General features: G+C 47.0%; 1 protein-coding gene across 13 annotated transcripts in view; it reads right to left on the reverse strand.

Annotated features, from left to right (window-relative positions):
* Window positions 1–2,411: 2,411 nt before the first annotated feature.
* The window catches only part of LOC102460042 (hypermethylated in cancer 2 protein), a 182,390-nt gene continuing 166,664 nt past the window's right edge, over window positions 2,412–18,137 (reverse strand). For all 13 annotated transcript variants that reach the window (XM_075897828.1, XM_075897825.1, XM_075897821.1 and 10 more), the window contains one exon: window positions 2,412–7,284. In XM_075897828.1, coding sequence (XP_075753943.1) covers window positions 5,539–7,248 — 1,710 coding nt within the window. In that variant the 5' untranslated portion in view covers window positions 7,249–7,284 and the 3' untranslated portion in view covers window positions 2,412–5,538. The remainder of the gene's footprint in view (window positions 7,285–18,137) is intronic.

Raw genomic sequence — 18,137 nt, forward strand, 5'->3', positions numbered from 1 at the left:
AACGCATGTAGAACGAGGTGTACAGATAGTTCGGATTAGGAACTATCTAGTCCGAACTATCTAGTCCGTGCCGCGTGTAGCCGCGCGGCACGGGGTTCGCACTAGCCGGCTTTTAAAAATGGCGGCGCCGGCTTTATGCTAATGAAGCCCGGGAAATTCAAATCCCGGGCTTCATTAGCAAGTTCGGTATGCATACATTACCCCCCTAGTTCGAACTAGGGGGGTAGTGTAGACATACCCGTACAGAGTAACTCGGCTACCCCTCTGAATCTTAAGAGCTGTGAGGACAAAAAATAAAATAACCCCATTTCCCTAATTACATCTCCCAAAACCTAAGTAGCGTTGTAATGCAGTGTGATTCATAGATGACTCTTTTGTGTGCTGGTAGTTTAAGAAATGTTGCTTTAGCCTTCAAAGACAAATCAGTGGAAAAATCAAAGATTAATTTTGACTGGCCCCTATATCTGTTGAGGTCTGAAACTGTAAAAATTTATGTAAACAGTGAGATAAATATATTAGTATTTTTCTGAGCCAAGTGAGATTCCACACTCATTCAAATGTGCTTTGGTTTAAAAAATAGTTTTGTGAATTTGGGTATGAGCTTTTTTTATACAACTTCTGCTATTTTATCCTGTTACTCGAAAAACATTCTGGAACTAAGTGATTAAGCATATATTTAAGCTGCCTGGCCTCCATATTTTGTTTTTAAATTGTTTTATTAATTGAGGCTCTTTGTGCATCTTAAAAAAACAAAAACAAAATTAAAAAATGTAACTCCCCCCCCCCCCAACTCTTAAAATCTTAAATATGAAACTAGTGTTTTGCTTTCTCATTAAAATACAGAAACATGCTTGATACAATACTATGTTGTACAAATGCAGTTGAGTGTCTAGGCCTCCAAGCAGGCCTCAAACAGTCCCTGAAGTTTTGAGTATTATTAGTTATTCATCATTATTACTGTCACAATCTGGAAAATGTTGTTTCTATTCAGTCTATGGAATACACCTCTACACATCTACTTGAAAAAGAAAATTTCCTTTTGTACAACACTCTTGCTGTACACAGACTTTGTGTCATATTGTTTAAGTGCTCAGGGGAGAAGAAAATTTAAAAAGGAGGTTCTATTAAAAAAATATAGCATTGGGTCCTGAAACTTCAAAATGATTCTCAAGGCTTAAGAAACAAGCCAAAACAAAATCACCCACATACACCTGTAAGTCTAATCAAACAAGAGGGAGTGGGGTATCTGCTAAATAACAATACCTAGCTCTTAGTGCTCTGCATCTCTGGGGTTACTCCATGTTTTGGCTCAGTAAATCAGGGTATGTCTACACTACCCTCCTAGTTTGAACTAGCAGGGTAATGTAGGCATACCGCACTTGCAAATGAAGCCCGGGATTTGAATTTCCCGGGCTTCATTTGCATAAGCCGGCCGGCGCCATTTTTAAATGCCGGCTTGTTCGAACCCCGTGCCGAGGCGTACAGATAGTTCGGAATGGCTTGCTAGTTCGAACTATCTAGCCCGTGCCCCGTGTAGCCGCGCGGCACGGGGTTCGAACAAGCTGGCATTTAAAAATGGCGCCGGCCGGCTTATGCAAATGAAGCCTGGGAAATTCAAATCCCGGGCTTCATTTGCAAGTGCGGTATGCCTACATTACCCCGCTAGTTCGAACTAGGGTGGTAGTGTAGACATACCCTCACAGATTAAGCTAATTTCCTGAAGCTGCATTCTGCACACCCCACCCCCTTCTTCCCACTGCCAGCTTTGCTCTAGCAACTCAGAGCCTGGCCAGTCCCCATTGACATGTCAGAGAGGTTGGGAGTGTGTGGCAGATGCAGCTCAGCAAACTGCAGCACAGAATGGAGACATTCACTGTAGCACCACAATCAACAAACAAACATACCCCACAACACAAGGAGCAAAGCCCATCCACAGCCGTGTGTTCCTGTACAAAAGAGCTGAAAAATCATTTTGAAACTCTGGACTGGTGGTTTCTTAGCCAGCCAGCAGCAATGGGAATTCTTCTCTGTCTGCATTCTAAACCAATGCAAGTTTCATTTCAGCTTAGGACTTTTAGGCTGTGTCTAGACTACATGCCTCTGTCGTCAGAGGTATGTAGATTAGACACATAGGCAAAGGCAAATGAAGCCGCGATTTAAATGATCGCTGCTTCATTTAAATTTACATGGCTGCCGCGCTGAGCCAACAAACAGCTGATCAGCTGTTTGTCCACTCAGCGCGCTAGTCTGGATGCTCCCCTGCCAACATCAAAGCCCTTTGTCGGCAGCCCCGTTATTCCTCGTGGGATGAGGTTTACCGGGGCTGCCGACAAAGGGCTTTCATGTCGGCAGGGGAGCGTCCAGACTAGCGCGCAAGCCGACAAACAGCTGATCAGCTGTTTGTTGGCTCAGCGCGGCAGCCGTGTAAATGTAAATGAAGCCGCGATCATTTAAATCACAGCTTCATTTCCCTTTGCCAAAAAAACAAATCTACATGGCTCCGTTGACGGAGCCATGTAGTTTAGACGTACCCTTAGAGAGAGGGGAAAAAGTGGAAGAGGAGGGATAAAAATAGCCTAGAAGCTAACCTGGCACTGGTGTTCCTTGGCCCAGCTCAAGCCTTCTCTAAGGAGAAGGTGGCTAGATGAGGCCTTCACTATTCAAATGTTTCAAGGGACAGTCTCAGGAAGGTTTGGCAAGGTATAAGAGGAAGATTTAAAAAAAAAATGGAAATGTTAAAGACACTAAAACCCAGCACATCTCAGCACCCCACTGGTGCCCCTTGACTCACATTGTCAGAGTCTAGGCGCAACAAGACATTGGCACCAGAACAACCAGTGTGGTGTGAGAAGTGGTGGGAGGTCAAAGGTGTGGGGGGGGCAAGTGTGTTCCTTGGAATGTGATACCAGGCCAAGACGCAGCAAGGTTTGGTTTTGTCTAGTACATGGAGCCTGGATTCCAGTTCTCAGTTCATTCAAATGACTCCCAAAAACTTCTTATGGAATAATCTACCTTAACAGAAAAACCCTAGTGACAATGAAGCTTATATTTCTTTGTTTAAATTGAACGTGCTTGCTTCTTTTTTGGGGGTCTAAACTTAGGGTTTTTTTTTTAAAGACGACATGCAGGGTTCAGTGAACCCTAGGAATAAAAAGGACAATGGTTTTGAGCCAGGATGGTTGGGGTGTGTGTAAACCTTACTCAGTTCAGAAGATGATTCTACTGGCTGTGAATTTTTGCCACCACGCTCCACCAGTCATGGGAGGCTTGAAATAAGCCATAGCTTTCCACAAGGGCATGCCAACAAAGTCAAAGGGCCAAGAATTGGAAGGCTAAATTCTCTGTCTTCTCTCCTAAACCAACAGCAGCTGTTGGCTGTGATGTCTTAGGTAGATGTTACAAAAAATAAACAAACAAACAAAAAAAAAACATAGTTGCTTTTTTCATTTTGGGGTGTGTGAGTGTGAGAGAAATTTTCTGAAAGGGAGGATATGAAACATTTTGTTCTCCCCGACGCGCTCCCCATCTTATTGCACTCTGGTTTCTAGTAGGTTATAGGCTGCTATTCCCCTCATCCTCTGCCCTGCCAGGTGATTACACACTGACCCAGATGTGCTGGGAAAATGGAGGACAAAGGGGCCTTTTTTCCATAGCATCCAGGATCAATAAACAAAACTGGAAAGGGTCCAGACGCTCTAAGACGTTTCCTTCCTTTTATCTAAAAGTGACTACAAAAAGCCAAAGAGTTTGCTGAGTGAACCATTTAAGCATCTATCCACTGGGGTTTCTGGCTTAATACATTTTTGTCTTTGGCTGCGCTTTGTTTTAACAGTTTTCTAGCTGACTTTTGATGGAAGGATGGGGTGGTAAAAAATCCCTTGAGTTTTATTGTAAGTAAATGTATAAAGTAGAAGGTAAATTAAAGAAAAAAAATACACACCTAATCTTTCACTAACCATCTTACTGTTTGCATGAATTCAAGAGGTAGCAAAGGTAATGGGTCTGTTCAAACAGACTCGCTCTTTAGTGAGGGAGGAAAGCTAAACACACACACACACACACACACACACACACATACCTAAGGAACTTGTAGTAAGTCCAGCCTACATCAAACCCCTTCCCTACCCCACCCACCCCCAAAATTAACCTCAGACCTTCCAGTTCAAACATTCACATAAACCAGGGGTGGGGGCTGCTGACACACACACCCAAAATCAGTCAGGGGCTGCACACAAGTGAGAAGCAAACCCCCCCCCCAAACAAGCCTTCACTGACATGGCCCCCTGACTGAGAAGCAGAAAGACACCCCCTACATTCCCATCACACAGCAAAGCCTAGGGGGGCTCAGGCTAGTAGATTTTGTGTGCTCCAGCCCTGCAGGGGGCATTGGGGGCTGGAGCATCAGCACAGGCTGCCCAATGCTGGGGGAGAGCCCTGAGCCCTGGAGGCCAGATCCAAGCAAGCCAGGGGCCGCATCCGGCCCCCGGACCTTAGGTTCCCCACCCCTGGCATAAACATTACAATGTTTTTTTCCTTTAATAAAACAAGTATCGCTAAGCAAAGAATATTAATATAAAACTACTAGAAAAGTAAAGACGACCCCCCCTGCTCACTGAAAGAAATTCCCAGGGCATCCACAGCCCCGTTCAGTCATGGGTGAGGCTCCAGAGGTGAAGAGGAGGGGTGAGGCATGTGGCTAGATATGCCAAGGTTAAAGACTAAACCCAAAAAGGAAAAAGAATGTGTTGCCATCCGAAACACTACTAGGTACACACCTAGGTAGACTGCTTTAGCCATCTCCACCTCATAAGGAAGGCTAACACCTCCCCTTCATCATCTCAGCTTCCCACAGAATCTAAAGGGGCTGCCAACCCTGTTATAGTCAGTCCACAGCTTCCGCCATGGGCACAGAAAAACCAACACTTTGTAGCCACTTGGTCCATTAAATTTTTTTTTTTTAAGGAGTGGCAAGAAATGCCCTTATTGAGTCTGGTTGTGACATTAATATTGTAACACGAGCACAAAAGGCAAAGCTCACAGAGTAGCCAGTGGATGACAAATTCCACTTGCACTTTTCATTAATGCAGGAAATAACACTTGATCAATGTCTATAAAGCACTACAGGAGTACCAACAAGAGGTGAATAAAGGGTTGGTACAGCCCAACTTGATCCAATCTCCCTTTGGGCAATATAATTTCTCTCTCCATTCCTACTTACCATCCAATAGTCAGGAGGCCTCACTCCTGTTACCTGGGTGTGGGGATCAAAAGAAGAGTGGCCAAATCAACACCCACAAAAATAAATGGCATTTCTTGCCACACCACTGAGATGTGGGAAGGAAGGGGTGGGGAATGATTTGTGAATGGCATCAGCTCCGCTGTGGACCTACATTTGTCTTTTTATAAAAAATGTTAAAGCTACATTTGTTTAGGCTGCCCATGACCGAACAAAGGAGGGGAGTTGCCTTCTTAAGCAGCAAGTTTACAGAAAGGTAAATCACTGCGGATGGGCTCGAAGCTCATTCTGGAGTCTTTGGCTTATGTGGGAGAGGTATGCATTCGCAGGTGGCTGATCAGATTGCGCTGCTGGGTGAATTTCCCACCACACAGTTGACATTCATAGGGTTTTTCTCCTGAGTGGACACGCATATGCTCTGTCAGTCGGTACTGCCGGGTAAAGCGCATCCCGCATTCCTCGCAAGCAAAGGGCTTGAGCCCTAAATGGCTGCGCATGTGCCGTGTCATGGTACCCCGCTGCGTGAACATCTTGCCACAGATGTTGCAAGGGAAGGGCCGTGTCAGCCAGTGAGTCTTCTCGTGCTGCCGCAGAGTGGCCGGATCCTTGTAGCTCTTTTCACATATGGAGCATTTAAAGGGCCGGGACTCTGCAGCGTAGGGCTGGTTAGGGTTGGACAAATCCTCGGCTTCCTCCTTATCATCATATGTGCCTTCCTCCTTGATGTAGAGGTCTTCCTCGGTGTGCGTCTCCACGTGGGCATTGAGCTGCTCAGAGCTAGGGAAGCCCTTGCCACAGGGGATGCAGACGTACAGGTTGTCACCATAGGCCACAGGCTCAAACCCCTCCTGCCGGTAAACGTAGTTGGCACTGGTGTGCCCACCGCTTTCACACTCACTCTGGCCACTGTCATCACTCATCTCCTTGCCATTTTCAATCTCCTCTCTACACTGGAATGCCTGCTCCGGGCCATAGGCGTTGCTTAGGTTCCGCTCGGCCGACTTGGACAAGGGACCCATCAGGATGCCATTGGGCAGCCCCTCGCTTTCCTCGCCACCTTTGATCCCCTCATTCCAGTCAAAAGCGTTGTCTTTCTTGATCCACTCCTTTTTGCGTGCAGTGTGCCGGAGGCTCTTGCGCTGGCCACTCTCTGCCAGGGAGTGAGTCTCCTCGTTCATGTCCATCTTCATGGGTTCACTGCTGTCTGCTGCACTGTGGGGGGCTCCAGCGGCAGACTCGTCGAAAGATGAGGCACTGTTGGCTGCAGGGGCTGAGGCAGATTGGGGAGAGCCATGCTGGCTTTCGCTGAGCTGCGTGTCATCCTGGGAGGCTGCCATGGGGAGTGATGGGCTTTTTTTGGACAAGTCAAGGCCAAGCTCCTGGTCACCATTGCTTCCATTTGCACTGCCACCACCACTACCGTTCTTGTTGGCTCCCCGGCTTAAGGAGTGAGAGTTCTCTTGGTTAGAGCTGCCGATGAAGATCTCATCGTCAGAGACCTTTCCCTTTGGCAGCTCCTTTGAGTGTGAGCCCTTCATCCCCTCAGTTGACCCTGAATAACGAGTTTGGATGACTGAAGTGGTAGAAAGTCTCTGACTCCTGGGAGGTCTCCCAATACTGGGCCCACCGGCCCTGCCAGAGAAAGACCTCCCATTCCGCTTCAGCTTCTTCCTGCAGAGAGCTGCTAGGTCGTGCAGTTGGAGGTAGCTTGCTGCGGTGAGAAGAGCATTAAAGTTCTGTTCACCAGGCTGGTCAGTCGTTAAGAGCTTCCCAGTATAAATAAAGTCTAAGATCTGTCGGAACACAGTGGGGTTCACCATGTCCGTGTCTAAGTTAATTAGGTTGTCATGCAGGACGAGGGATTTGAAATACATGCTGCTGGCTGCCAGGATGTTCTTGTGGGCACGAAACAGGGCATTTTCTACCACAATAATCACGTCACAGAGGAAACCTTTGGCTCGTTGCTGGTTCAGCTGCAGTAGCAGTTGTTTGGCATGATTTGGCAGTTCCATCTCCAACTTCTCTTCCTCTCACCTTCGCTTTACCACCTGCAAGACAGGAGAACACGTCTGTGAACTCACCGCTTCCACTTGGACAAATCTGTGTTTAATAGAGTGGGTTAAAAGACTGCTGTTTAACATTAGGTTTGACACTGACTAAGGAATTCTGGGTGCATTCCAGAACTGCAAGCTGTGCTCCTGGTAGGAATACAAGGAGAAACATTTCTCATGCTAAAGCCTCAGGGGGATGGGGGAAGAAAGCAAGTTGTTTCACCATTATTTATAGATCGGAAACATGTACATTTTTAACATAAGCAGCAGCATTCTTTGCTTTAAATATGTGGTTTGTATCTTTGGGGTTAAAGATATTACATGCAGCAATTATTCCATACGCAAGGCAATTTAGTTACATTGAGGTGGGAAACTGGGGAGGGGTGGCTTTTAAGAGTATCAAATGTGAGTTTAAAAATGCTAAATAATTTGGAGCACTGATTTTTGTCATCCTTCTCTTCAGGGGGACCAGGCTGTGGATTTGAACTGGGGTAAATTTTTTAAGTACTTTAAAGTGCTAAATGTTCTTGTTACTACTGCTAAAAAAGATTATCAATAATTACTACTCTTTTTTAATAATTTAAATGAAGTAACAGGTTTTGGTTTAAACAGATTAATTCCCTCTCATGTTTCTGTTCCCTTTATTATTCTATCCCCTGAATGATGGTTAGATTAAAGACATAAATCTCTTTTATATCCATACATTGCATACACTCTCACACTCTCTCCCCCCCTCCCACTCCTAATATATCTGGAGTTTTAATGTTGGCAGCTTCTTTGACTTTTTGATCATCATAAAAATCTACTGGCTTTCCAAGCACTATTTTAATCTTTTGAAATGCATGGCAGGGGGAACATCAAGATTATATTTGTGGATTTCCTGGGTATTACCATGCCAACAAGAGAGAGTTAGTGTCAATTATTCCACTTAACTGGATTTCCAGTTCCTTTTCTACTTCATTAGCTGGATTTCACACACAAAGAATCCAGCCCTGGACTTGACTGATTTCAGCATTCAAATTTTGGGGAGGCATTTCCCTGACATCTATTTTAAAAAGTACCTATTCCTTCCCAGCCAAACAAATTCTGGGTAACTGGCTTGGGGTTAATGAACTTCCCCCAGATAGAAATGTAAGTTTGCTCTCACCCTCCACCCCTGCCCCAAAAAAACATTTCTGATTTTTTTCTTATGGATGGTTGCTTACATTAATTGATTTCTACTAAACACCAAACATAAAAAAACATGTCAACACACTCTAGACCAGGCCTGGCCAAGCCACTGGATTTGGCCCGCGGACACTGCAGGGAGCCCCAGTCAGGCTCCCTGCTTTCCTCACCCCACCCACACACCACTCAAATGCAGTTGCGGGGCAGTTTTGCTTTAAAAACTGAGCCCGGAGGGGAGGAGAGGAAACTTCAGGAGCTGCTCCAACCCCAGCACAATCCCATTGGCCGGCTTCTGGCCAGAAACTGGCCAATGGGAGCTGCCTGTTTCAGTAACAGGAAATCCGTAGTGTCACGAAGGTAACTGGGAATGCTGGTGGCGTAGGGTCTGAGCAGAGAGTCCACATAGCCAGACAGTCCTTCAGTAAGAGTGCCAATGCCCGAGATGATGGGGCGTCCGGGATTTCCAGGTTTGTGGATCTTGGGTAATAGATAGAACAACCCTGGTCGGGGCTCTAAGGGTGTGTCGATTTGTTCAGATCTTCCAGAAAACACCATCGTGACACTACGGATTTCCTGAGAAAACTACAATGCATTGGTGATCTTCCAGAAAACACCATCCTAGCCACCATGGATGTAGAGGCTCTCTACACAAACATCCCACATGCAGATGGAGTACAAGCTGTCAGGAACAGTATTCCTGATGATGCCACAGCACAACTGGTGGCTGAACTCTGTGAATTTATCCTCACACACAACTATTTCAGATTTGGTGACAACATATATCTCCAGACCAGTGGCACTGCTATGGGCACCCGCATGGCCCCACAATACGCCAACATTTTTATGGCTGACCTGGAACAACGCTTCCTCAGCTCTCGTCCACTTACACCCCTTCTCTACCTACGTTACATCGATGACATCTTCATCATCTGGACCCATGGGAAGGAGACTCTGGAAGAATTTCACCATGGTTTCAACAGCTTCCACCCCACCATCAACCTCAGCATGGACCAATCTACACGGGAGGTCCATTTCCTGGACACCACGATACAAATAAGTGATGGTCATATCAATACCACCCTATACCGAAAACCTACCGACCGCTATACTTACCTGCATGCCTCCAGCTTCCATCCCGGACACACCACACGATCCATTGTTTACAGCCAAGCACTGAGGTACAACTGCATGTGCTCCAACCCCTCAGAAAGAGACCTACACCTACAAGATCTTCAACAAGCATTCTGTAAACTGCGATACCCACACGAGGAAGTGAGGAGACAGATCGACAGAGCCAGACGTGTACCCAGAAGCCTCCTGCTACGGGACAAGCCCAAGAAAGAAACCAACAGAACACCACTGGCCATCACCTACAGTCCCCAGCTAAAACCTCTCCAACGCATCATTAGTGATCTTCAACCCATCCTGGACAATGATCCCTCGCTTTCACAGGCCTTGGGAGGTAGGCTGGTCCTTGCCCACAGACAACCCGCCAACCTGAAGCATATTCTCACCAGCAACTACACACCGCACCATAATAACCACCGCACTGGCAGCTGGTTACTTCCGGCAGCGGGCAGTGTTCCACCCCTGCTCCTAACCCTCCCACTGTGTTGTTACATAACCGTTACACTTTACTTTCAGCAGGAGACAAGGAGTCACCCCCCACAGTGGAGGAGACCAGGCCTTGCACCACCAAGGTTGAGCAGTCTCCTGCCACCACTGCGAGGAGGAAACGTAGAGTAGTGGTGGTTGGAGACTCTCTTCTGAGGGGAACGGAGGCACCCATCTGTCGCCCTGACAGCTCATCTCGAGAGGTATGCTGTCTGCCAGGGGCCCGTATCCGAGATGTTACGGAGGCATTGTCGAGGATTATCCGGCCCTCTGACTACTACCCCATGCTACTCATCCACGTGGGCACAAATGATACTGCCAGGTGTGACACTGAGCGGATCAAGTGTGACTACAGGGCTTTGGGAGTACGGGTGAAGGAGTTTGGAGCGCAGGTGGTATTCTCTTCTATCCTTCCTGTCAACGGTAGGGGCCCGGGCAGAGAGAGGTGCATCCTGGAGGTGAATGCCTGGCTGCGACGATGGTGTCGCCAGGAGGGATTCGGCTTCCTTGATCACGGGGTGCTCTTCCAGGAAGGACTGCTTGGCGGAGATGGAGTTCACCTTTCCAGGAGCGGGAAGGCCTTGTTTGGACACAGACTGGCTAACCTTGTGAGGAGGGCTTTAAACTAGGTTTGTCGGGGGCAGGTGAGCAAAGCCCACAGGTAAGTGCTGAATGTGCGGGACTGGGAGATGGGTTGGAAATGGGGGGGACTACGGCCTATAATGGCAAGGAGAAAGGAGGGTCAGGGCACAACAGGGAGGCAAGATCAAATCAGTATCTTAGATGCCTATATACAAATGCGAGAAGTATGGGTAATAAGCAGGAAGAACTGGAATTGCTAACCAATAAATACAACTATGATATCATTGGTATTACAGAAACCTGGTGGGATGGGACGCACGATTGGAATATTGGTATGGAAGGGTACGGCTTGCTCAGGAAGGACAGACAGGGAAAAAAGGGAGGAGGGGTTGCCTTGTATATTAAAAATGTACACACTTGGACTGAAGTGGAGATGAACGTAGGAGATAGCTGTGTAGAGAGTCTCTGGGTTAAGCTAAAAGGGGTAAAAAACGAGGGTGATATCATGCTAGGAGTCTACTACAGGCCACCTAGCCAGGTGGAAGAGGTGGATGAGGCCTTTTTTAAACAATTAACAAAACTATCCAAAGCCCAAGATTTGGTGGTGATGGGGGACTTCAACTATCCAGACATATGTTGGGAAACTAACACAGCGAGGCACAGGCTATCCAATAAGTTTCTGGACTGCATTGGAGACAACTTTCTGTTTCAGAAGGTTGAAAAAGCTACCAGAGGAGAAGCTGTTCTGGATTTGGTTTTAACAAATAGGGAGGAACTAGTTGAGAACTTGAAAGTGGAAGACAGTATAGGGGACAGTGATCACGAAATAATAGAGTTCATGATCTTAAGGAAAGGCAGAAGGGAGACCAGCACAATTGAGGTTATGGATTTCAGGAAGGCAGATTTTGATAAGCTCAGAGAACTTGTAGGTAAGGTCCCATGGGAAGCAAGACTGAAGGGAAAAACAACTGAGGAGAGTTGGAAGTATTTCAAAGGGACGTTGTTAAGGGCCCAAAAGCAAACAATTCCGCTGTGTAGGAAAGATAGAAAATATGGCAAAAGACCAGCTTGGCTTAACAAGGAGATCTTGCATGATCTCAAAATAAAAAAGGAGTCATATAAAAAATGGAAACTAGGACAACTAACAAAGGATGAATATAGGCAAGCAACACGGGAATGCAGGGGCAAGATTAGAAAGGCAAAGGCACAAAATGAGATCAAACTAGCTACAGGCATAAAGGGAAACAAGAAGACCTTTTATAAATACATTAAAAGCAAGAGGAAGACCAAGGACAGGGTAGGCCCACTGCTTAGCGAGGAGGGAGAAGCAGTAACAGGGAACTTGGAAATGGCGGAGATGCTCAATGACTTCTTTGTTTCGGTCTTCACCGAGAAGTCTGGAGGTGTGCCTAACATAGTGAATACAAGCAGAGAGAGGGTAAGTTTAGAAGATAGGATACACAAAGAACAAGTTAAAAATCACTTAGGAAAGTTAGATGTCAGCAAGTCACCAGGTCCTGATGAAATGCATCCCAGGATACTCAAGGAGCTGATAGAGGAGGTATCTGAGCCTTTAGCTATGATCTTTGAAAAATCATGGCAGACAGGGGAGATTCCAGAAGACTGGAAAAGGGCAAATATTGTGCCCATCTATAAAAAGGGGAATAAGAACAACCCAGGAAATTATAGACCGGTCAGTTTAACGTCTGTCCCAGGGAAGATAATGGAGCAGGTAATTAAGGAAATCGTATGCAAACACTTGGAAAGTAATAAAGTGATAGGGAATAGCCAGCATGGGTTTGTGAAGAACAAGTCATGCCAAACTAATCTGATAGCTTTCTTTGATAAGATAACGAGCCTTGTGGATAAGGGAGAAGCGGTGGATGTCATATACCTAGACTTTAGTAAGGCATTTGATACGGTCTCGCATGATATTCTTATTGATAAACTAGGCAAATATAACTTAGATAGGGCCACGATAAGGTGGGTGCATAATTGGCTGGATAACCGTAGTCAGAGAGTTGTTGTTAACGGTTCTAAATCCTGCTGGAAAGGGATAACAAGTGGAGTTCCTCAAGGGTCTGTTTTGGGACCCGTACTATTCAATATCTTCATCAATGATGTAGATATTGGGATAGAGAGTACTCTTATTAAGTTTGCAGATGATACCAAACTGGGTGGGGTTGCGACTTCTTTGGAGGATAGGGACATAATTCAAAATGACCTTAGCAAGTTAGAGAAATGGTCAGAGGTAAACAGGATGAGGTTTAATAAAGAGAAATGCAAAGTGCTCCACTTAGGAAGGAACAATCAGTTCCATACATACAAGATGGGAAGCGACTGTCTAGGAAGGAGCATGGCGGAAAGGGATCTAGGGGTCATAGTGGACCACAAGTTGAATATGAGTCAACAGTGTGATGCTGTTGCAAAAAAAGCAAATATGATTCTAGGTTGTATCAACAGGTGTGTTGTAAGCAAAACTCGTGAAGTCATTCTGCCGCTCTATTCTGCACTAGTTAGGCCTCAGCTGGAGTACTGTGTCCAGTTCTGGGCGCCACATTTCAAGAAAGATGTGGAGAAATTGGAAAGGGTACAGAGAAGAGCGACAAGAATGATTAAAGGTCTAGAGAACATGACCTATGAAGCCAGGCTTCATGAACTGGGCTTGTTTAGTTTGGAAAAAAGAAGATTAAGGGGGGACATGATAGCGGTTTTCAAATATCTAAAAGGGTGTCACAAGGAGGAAGGCGAAAATTTGTTCCTCTTGGTTTCTGAGGACAGGACAAGGAGTAATGGGCTTAAAGTGCAGCAGGGGAGGTTTAGATTGGACATTAGGAAAAAATTCCTAACTGTCAGGGTGGTCAAATATTGGAATAAATTGCCAAGGGAGGTGGTGGAATCTCCCTCTCTGGAGATATTTAAGAACAGGTTAGATAGACATCTGTCAGGGATGGTGTAGACGGAGCTTGATCCTGCCTTGAGGGCGGGGGGCTGGACTCGATGACCTCTCGAGGTCCCTTCCAGTCCTATTATTCTATGATTCTATGATTCTATGATAACTCGAACTCAGGAACCAATCCTTGCAACAAACCTCGGTGCCAACTCTGCACACATATATACACCAGCAACACCATCACTGGACCTAACCAGATCAGCCATACTGTCACTGGTACATTCTCCTGCACATCCACCAACGTAATATACGTCATCATGTGCCAACAATGCCCCACTGCTATATACATCGGCCAAACTGGACAGTCCCTACGTAAAAGAATCAATGGACACAAATCTGATATTAGGAATGGCAACATACAAAAACCTGTAGGGGAACACTTCAATCTCCCTGGACACACAATTGCAGATCTAAAGGTAGCCATCCTGCAGCAAAAAAACTTCAGGACCAGACTTCAAAGAGAAACTGCTGAGCTACAGTTCATCTTTAAGTTTGACACAATCAACTCTGGATTAAACAAAGACTGTGAATGGCTTGCTAACTACAAAAGCAGCTTCTGCTCTCTTGGAATTCACACCTCCAGATCAGCTGCTAGAAGTGGGCCTCATCCTCCTTGATTGGATCCACCTCGTCATCTCCAGCCTGATCCTGGCCTGCATATTTATACCTGCCTCTGGAAATTTCCACTACATGCATCTGACGAAGCGGGTCTTTGCCCACGAAAGCTTATGCTCCCACACTTCAGTTAGTCTATAAGGTGCCACAGGACTCCTCGTCGCTTTTTAAGGGGCTCCTAGTTATTCACAGAGCACATGGCTGCAGCCTGTGCGGGGGTGGGGCAGGCAGGGAGGCTGATTCAGGAACAAGCTGCTGGCTGGTAAGTCTCCTGACCAGGCCCTGCCTCTAGCACCCCAGCCCCTCCCTTCAACAACCCTCTGCCCTCTTATTCCACATACCCAAATCCTCTGCTCCCCACCTACACCCATACCCTCTCCCAGATCCAGCACCCCAATCCCCTGCCCCAGATCACAGTCCCCTTCTGCCCTAGCTCACAACCCAAACCCCTGCACCCCCTCCTGTACCCCAATTCCCTGTCCTAGGTCACAATCCAATCCCCTGCATCCCGGTCCAGTGCCCCAGGTCACAATTGCCCCCTTTACCCAAGCTCCCTTCTGCAGCCAACCGCCATTCCAGACCCTGCACCTCCTCCATTAATATCATGGAAGAGTGCAGCCCTCAACCACTTTTCGAATTCTTGGAGTGGACCTTCATAAAAAATAATTGCCTACTCCTGCTCTAGACCTTGGTTAATTAGTTTGTAGATTATCCTCCTTTCTTCTCTGTCATGGGGCGGGCCAAAGAATTAGTCCTCTCTTAGCAGGGCACTGCCTCCTGGCTGGTGTCTCCCCCGTCCTCACTCCTGTTCTAGACCCTCATTGCGCCCCACTCCAATGATCTCTTGTTCCCCTTCTGGGGGTGTTGTATCAGCAGTCCTTACTCTGTACTGCCACTGTGGCCAACTGTGGCTTACAAGCCTAGCCCGTCTGTCCCAGGGGCAAGCCACACAGTCTGTATGGGCCATGCCTTGGTGGCAAGGTGTGATGCAAGGGGGAAGGGGGGGGGGCCAGGCCTGCCCACTGCTCTGGGTCCCAACCCAGGGACCCTCTGACAGCAGCCTTGTCCTGCCTTCATCTACTCCCCTTCACTGGCTCTTGTTCCCTGGGCCACTTCTCCTGTGACCCTTTGCACCCTCCTGGTCCTTGTAGCAAAGCCAGCAGCCTGGCAGGTATCAGGCAGCAGCCTCCCTCTCTAGCCCCCCTGAGCCTACCCAGCACTGGTCTACGGAAAGTGCTTCTCCAGGAACCAGGCCTTGTGCCTTTCCTGGTCAGGGCCTAACTGACTCTCTCTGCTGGGCAGCTCCTTATATGCAGGGCTGCCGCAGCAAGCCACACCCTGATGGTCTAGTAACAAACTTCTCCTTCATTGGCCAGGGCTCTGCACAGGCTCCCTACAGCCTGCATCAACCCCTTCCAGCCAGCCTCATTCTTCCTCTGGTGAACCTCAAGAATTAATTCCAATTAACTTTTGACTCAGCTCTGGAATAAAACCACTATTTTCAATAGGGATGTTAGACATTGGGTAATTGAATAGTCATGTAACCACATGAAATCTTAGCAGTTACACAACTATTTGACAGGCCCCGGGGGTGGGGCTGGCAACTAGTGCGCTCCCAGTGAGCCCCCTGCCATCCTGCGCTGCTGCCTCTCTATCAGAGGTAGCGGCACAGGGCAGCAGGGGGAGCCAGTCCATGAAGGGAGACGATTTAAAAACCAGTGCCCCATGCAGACTGGCTGCCTGCCACCCTGTACTGCTGCCTCTGATGCAGAGGCAACAGCATGAGGTAACAGCAGCCCCTGTCTGCACCCATCCCCTGCTCCAAGCTCCCCACAGACAGAGGCTGCTTTGCAGCAGCCTCCCCTGTCCCCCCTCCCCTGCTGCTGCCTCTGATAGAAGCAGCAGCACGCGCCGGGGGGGGGGGGGGGGGGGGGGGGGGGGCGGGCGCAGGTGGCACTGGCTCCTGATTCCCCCCTTGCTGCCTCTGTATCAGAGGCAACAAGGGGTGGGGGAATGCAATGTAGTCAACAAGATTCTTACTGGTTAATTGTATAGTCGACTACACATTGACTTCCCTAATCTTCAACATGATGCTCTTACCCAGGGAGAGTTCATATTCAAGTCATTGAGTAAGGACTGGCCTCCAAAAATCAGCTGTAAGCAACATGAGAGGTGAGAACAGAATTAAGCAGGGAGCTTGGAGGCCATAGAAGCACTCGCTGTGTTCTTTTGGATAGATAATATCTGCCAGAGTGTGTTCATGCTTTTAACCATCTCTGACTCAGGCCTGTTGCACACTGTTTTTGTACCAATATAATGCTGTGTTATACTGATATTGCTAATTCAATACAACCCTGACATACACACATAGGCTACGTCTACACTGGCATGATTTTCCGAAAATGCTTTTAACGGAAAAGTTTTTCCATTAAAAGCATTTTCGGAAAAGTGCATCTAGATTGGCAGGATGCTTTTCTGCAAAAGCACTTTTTGCGGAAAAGCATCCGTGGCCGATCTAGATGCGCTTTTCCGCAAAAAAGTCCCGATCGCCATTTTCGCAATCGGGGCTTTTTTGTGGAAAACAGAACTATGCTGTCTACACTGGCCCTTTTGCACAAAAGTCTTTCGGAAAAAGACTTTTGCCCAAACGGGAGCAGCACAGTATTTCCGGAAAAGCACTGACAATCTTACATGAGATCGTCAGTGCTTTTCCGGAAATTCAAGCAGCCAGTGTAGACAGCTGGCAAGTTTTTCCACAAAAGCAGATGATTTTGCGGAAAAACTTGCCAGTCTAGACACAGCCCTAGAGAGTTATATTGGTATGAAGTCACCCTCTATCAGTAAAGCTTATTACTATAAGTACCTTTCCACAGAGAGCTGTACCAATTTAACAATATGTTTCACATCAGTATAGTTAAAGCAGTACAGGAATGGAGTATAGACCAGCCCTTGGAATTCTAAAGGAAAAGAAGGATCAGGGGTTGACAAAGTCTGAAGGTTCCAATGCACTGACAACTCTACAGAATACTCCAAAATAGTCTCCTTCTCATTGGTCTGCATCTTGCTTCATACAGTTCCCTCCATGCTCATATGCCATCCAGAACGGACTTGAAAACCTGCTTCCACTAGGTCTCTCAGCATTACAAGCTTCTCTCCCACTCCCAGCCCAGCTGTCCTGTCTCATTTAAATGGCTTTCTCCAAGGAAATGAGCATTGAACGTAGCAATATTCTGCTAGCAGCAAAGGGTGTGGTGTTCTCTTTTTAAGCTTAGTAAGCTATGGGTATGTCTAGACTGCATCCCTCTGTCAGCAGAGGGATGCAGATTAGGCAGGTCAACTGCAGGAGGCATAAGGGATCTGCTGAAAAAGGCTTTCTTTCTTGACAGATCCCTCTCTAGACTGCTGCTTTTTGCTGACAAAGTGCTGAGTTAGCAAAATGCGGTGGCCATTTTTATGCAAATTAGGCACGGTATATTTAAATCCCTGCTTCATTTGCAATGTCGACCTGCCTAATCTGCACCCCTCTGCCGACAGAGGGATGCAGTCTAGACATACCCCTAGTTACCAGTTCATGTTTTTTGTTACTTGTGCTTCCCCTTACCACAGTACGACCCACCTCATCCAGCTGGGTCAAACTTTGACAACATCTTTCAAAAACATTTTTTCCACAATCTCGAGGTTTGAAAAAAAAATCCACTCTACCCCTAGCTAGTGATGAATGGTAAGGGTTCCCTGGCAAGGGCGGTGGGCCTGTACCATTCATTTCTATGCTATGCTGGCTTTCACTGAGCAGCTGAGCGTCTAGTCTTTCTGCCTGTATAGAAAGCCTTCCAAAAGTAAGCCAATGCAAAAAGAGTACAAGATTCATTTTTTACATGTGGCTCATAGGTTGATCTGACAGTGAGTAGATGTTTGGTCA

The sequence above is a fragment of the Pelodiscus sinensis genome, chromosome 15 (assembly GCF_049634645.1).
Source record: "Pelodiscus sinensis isolate JC-2024 chromosome 15, ASM4963464v1, whole genome shotgun sequence".
Classification (NCBI taxonomy): Eukaryota; Metazoa; Chordata; order Testudines; family Trionychidae; genus Pelodiscus; species Pelodiscus sinensis.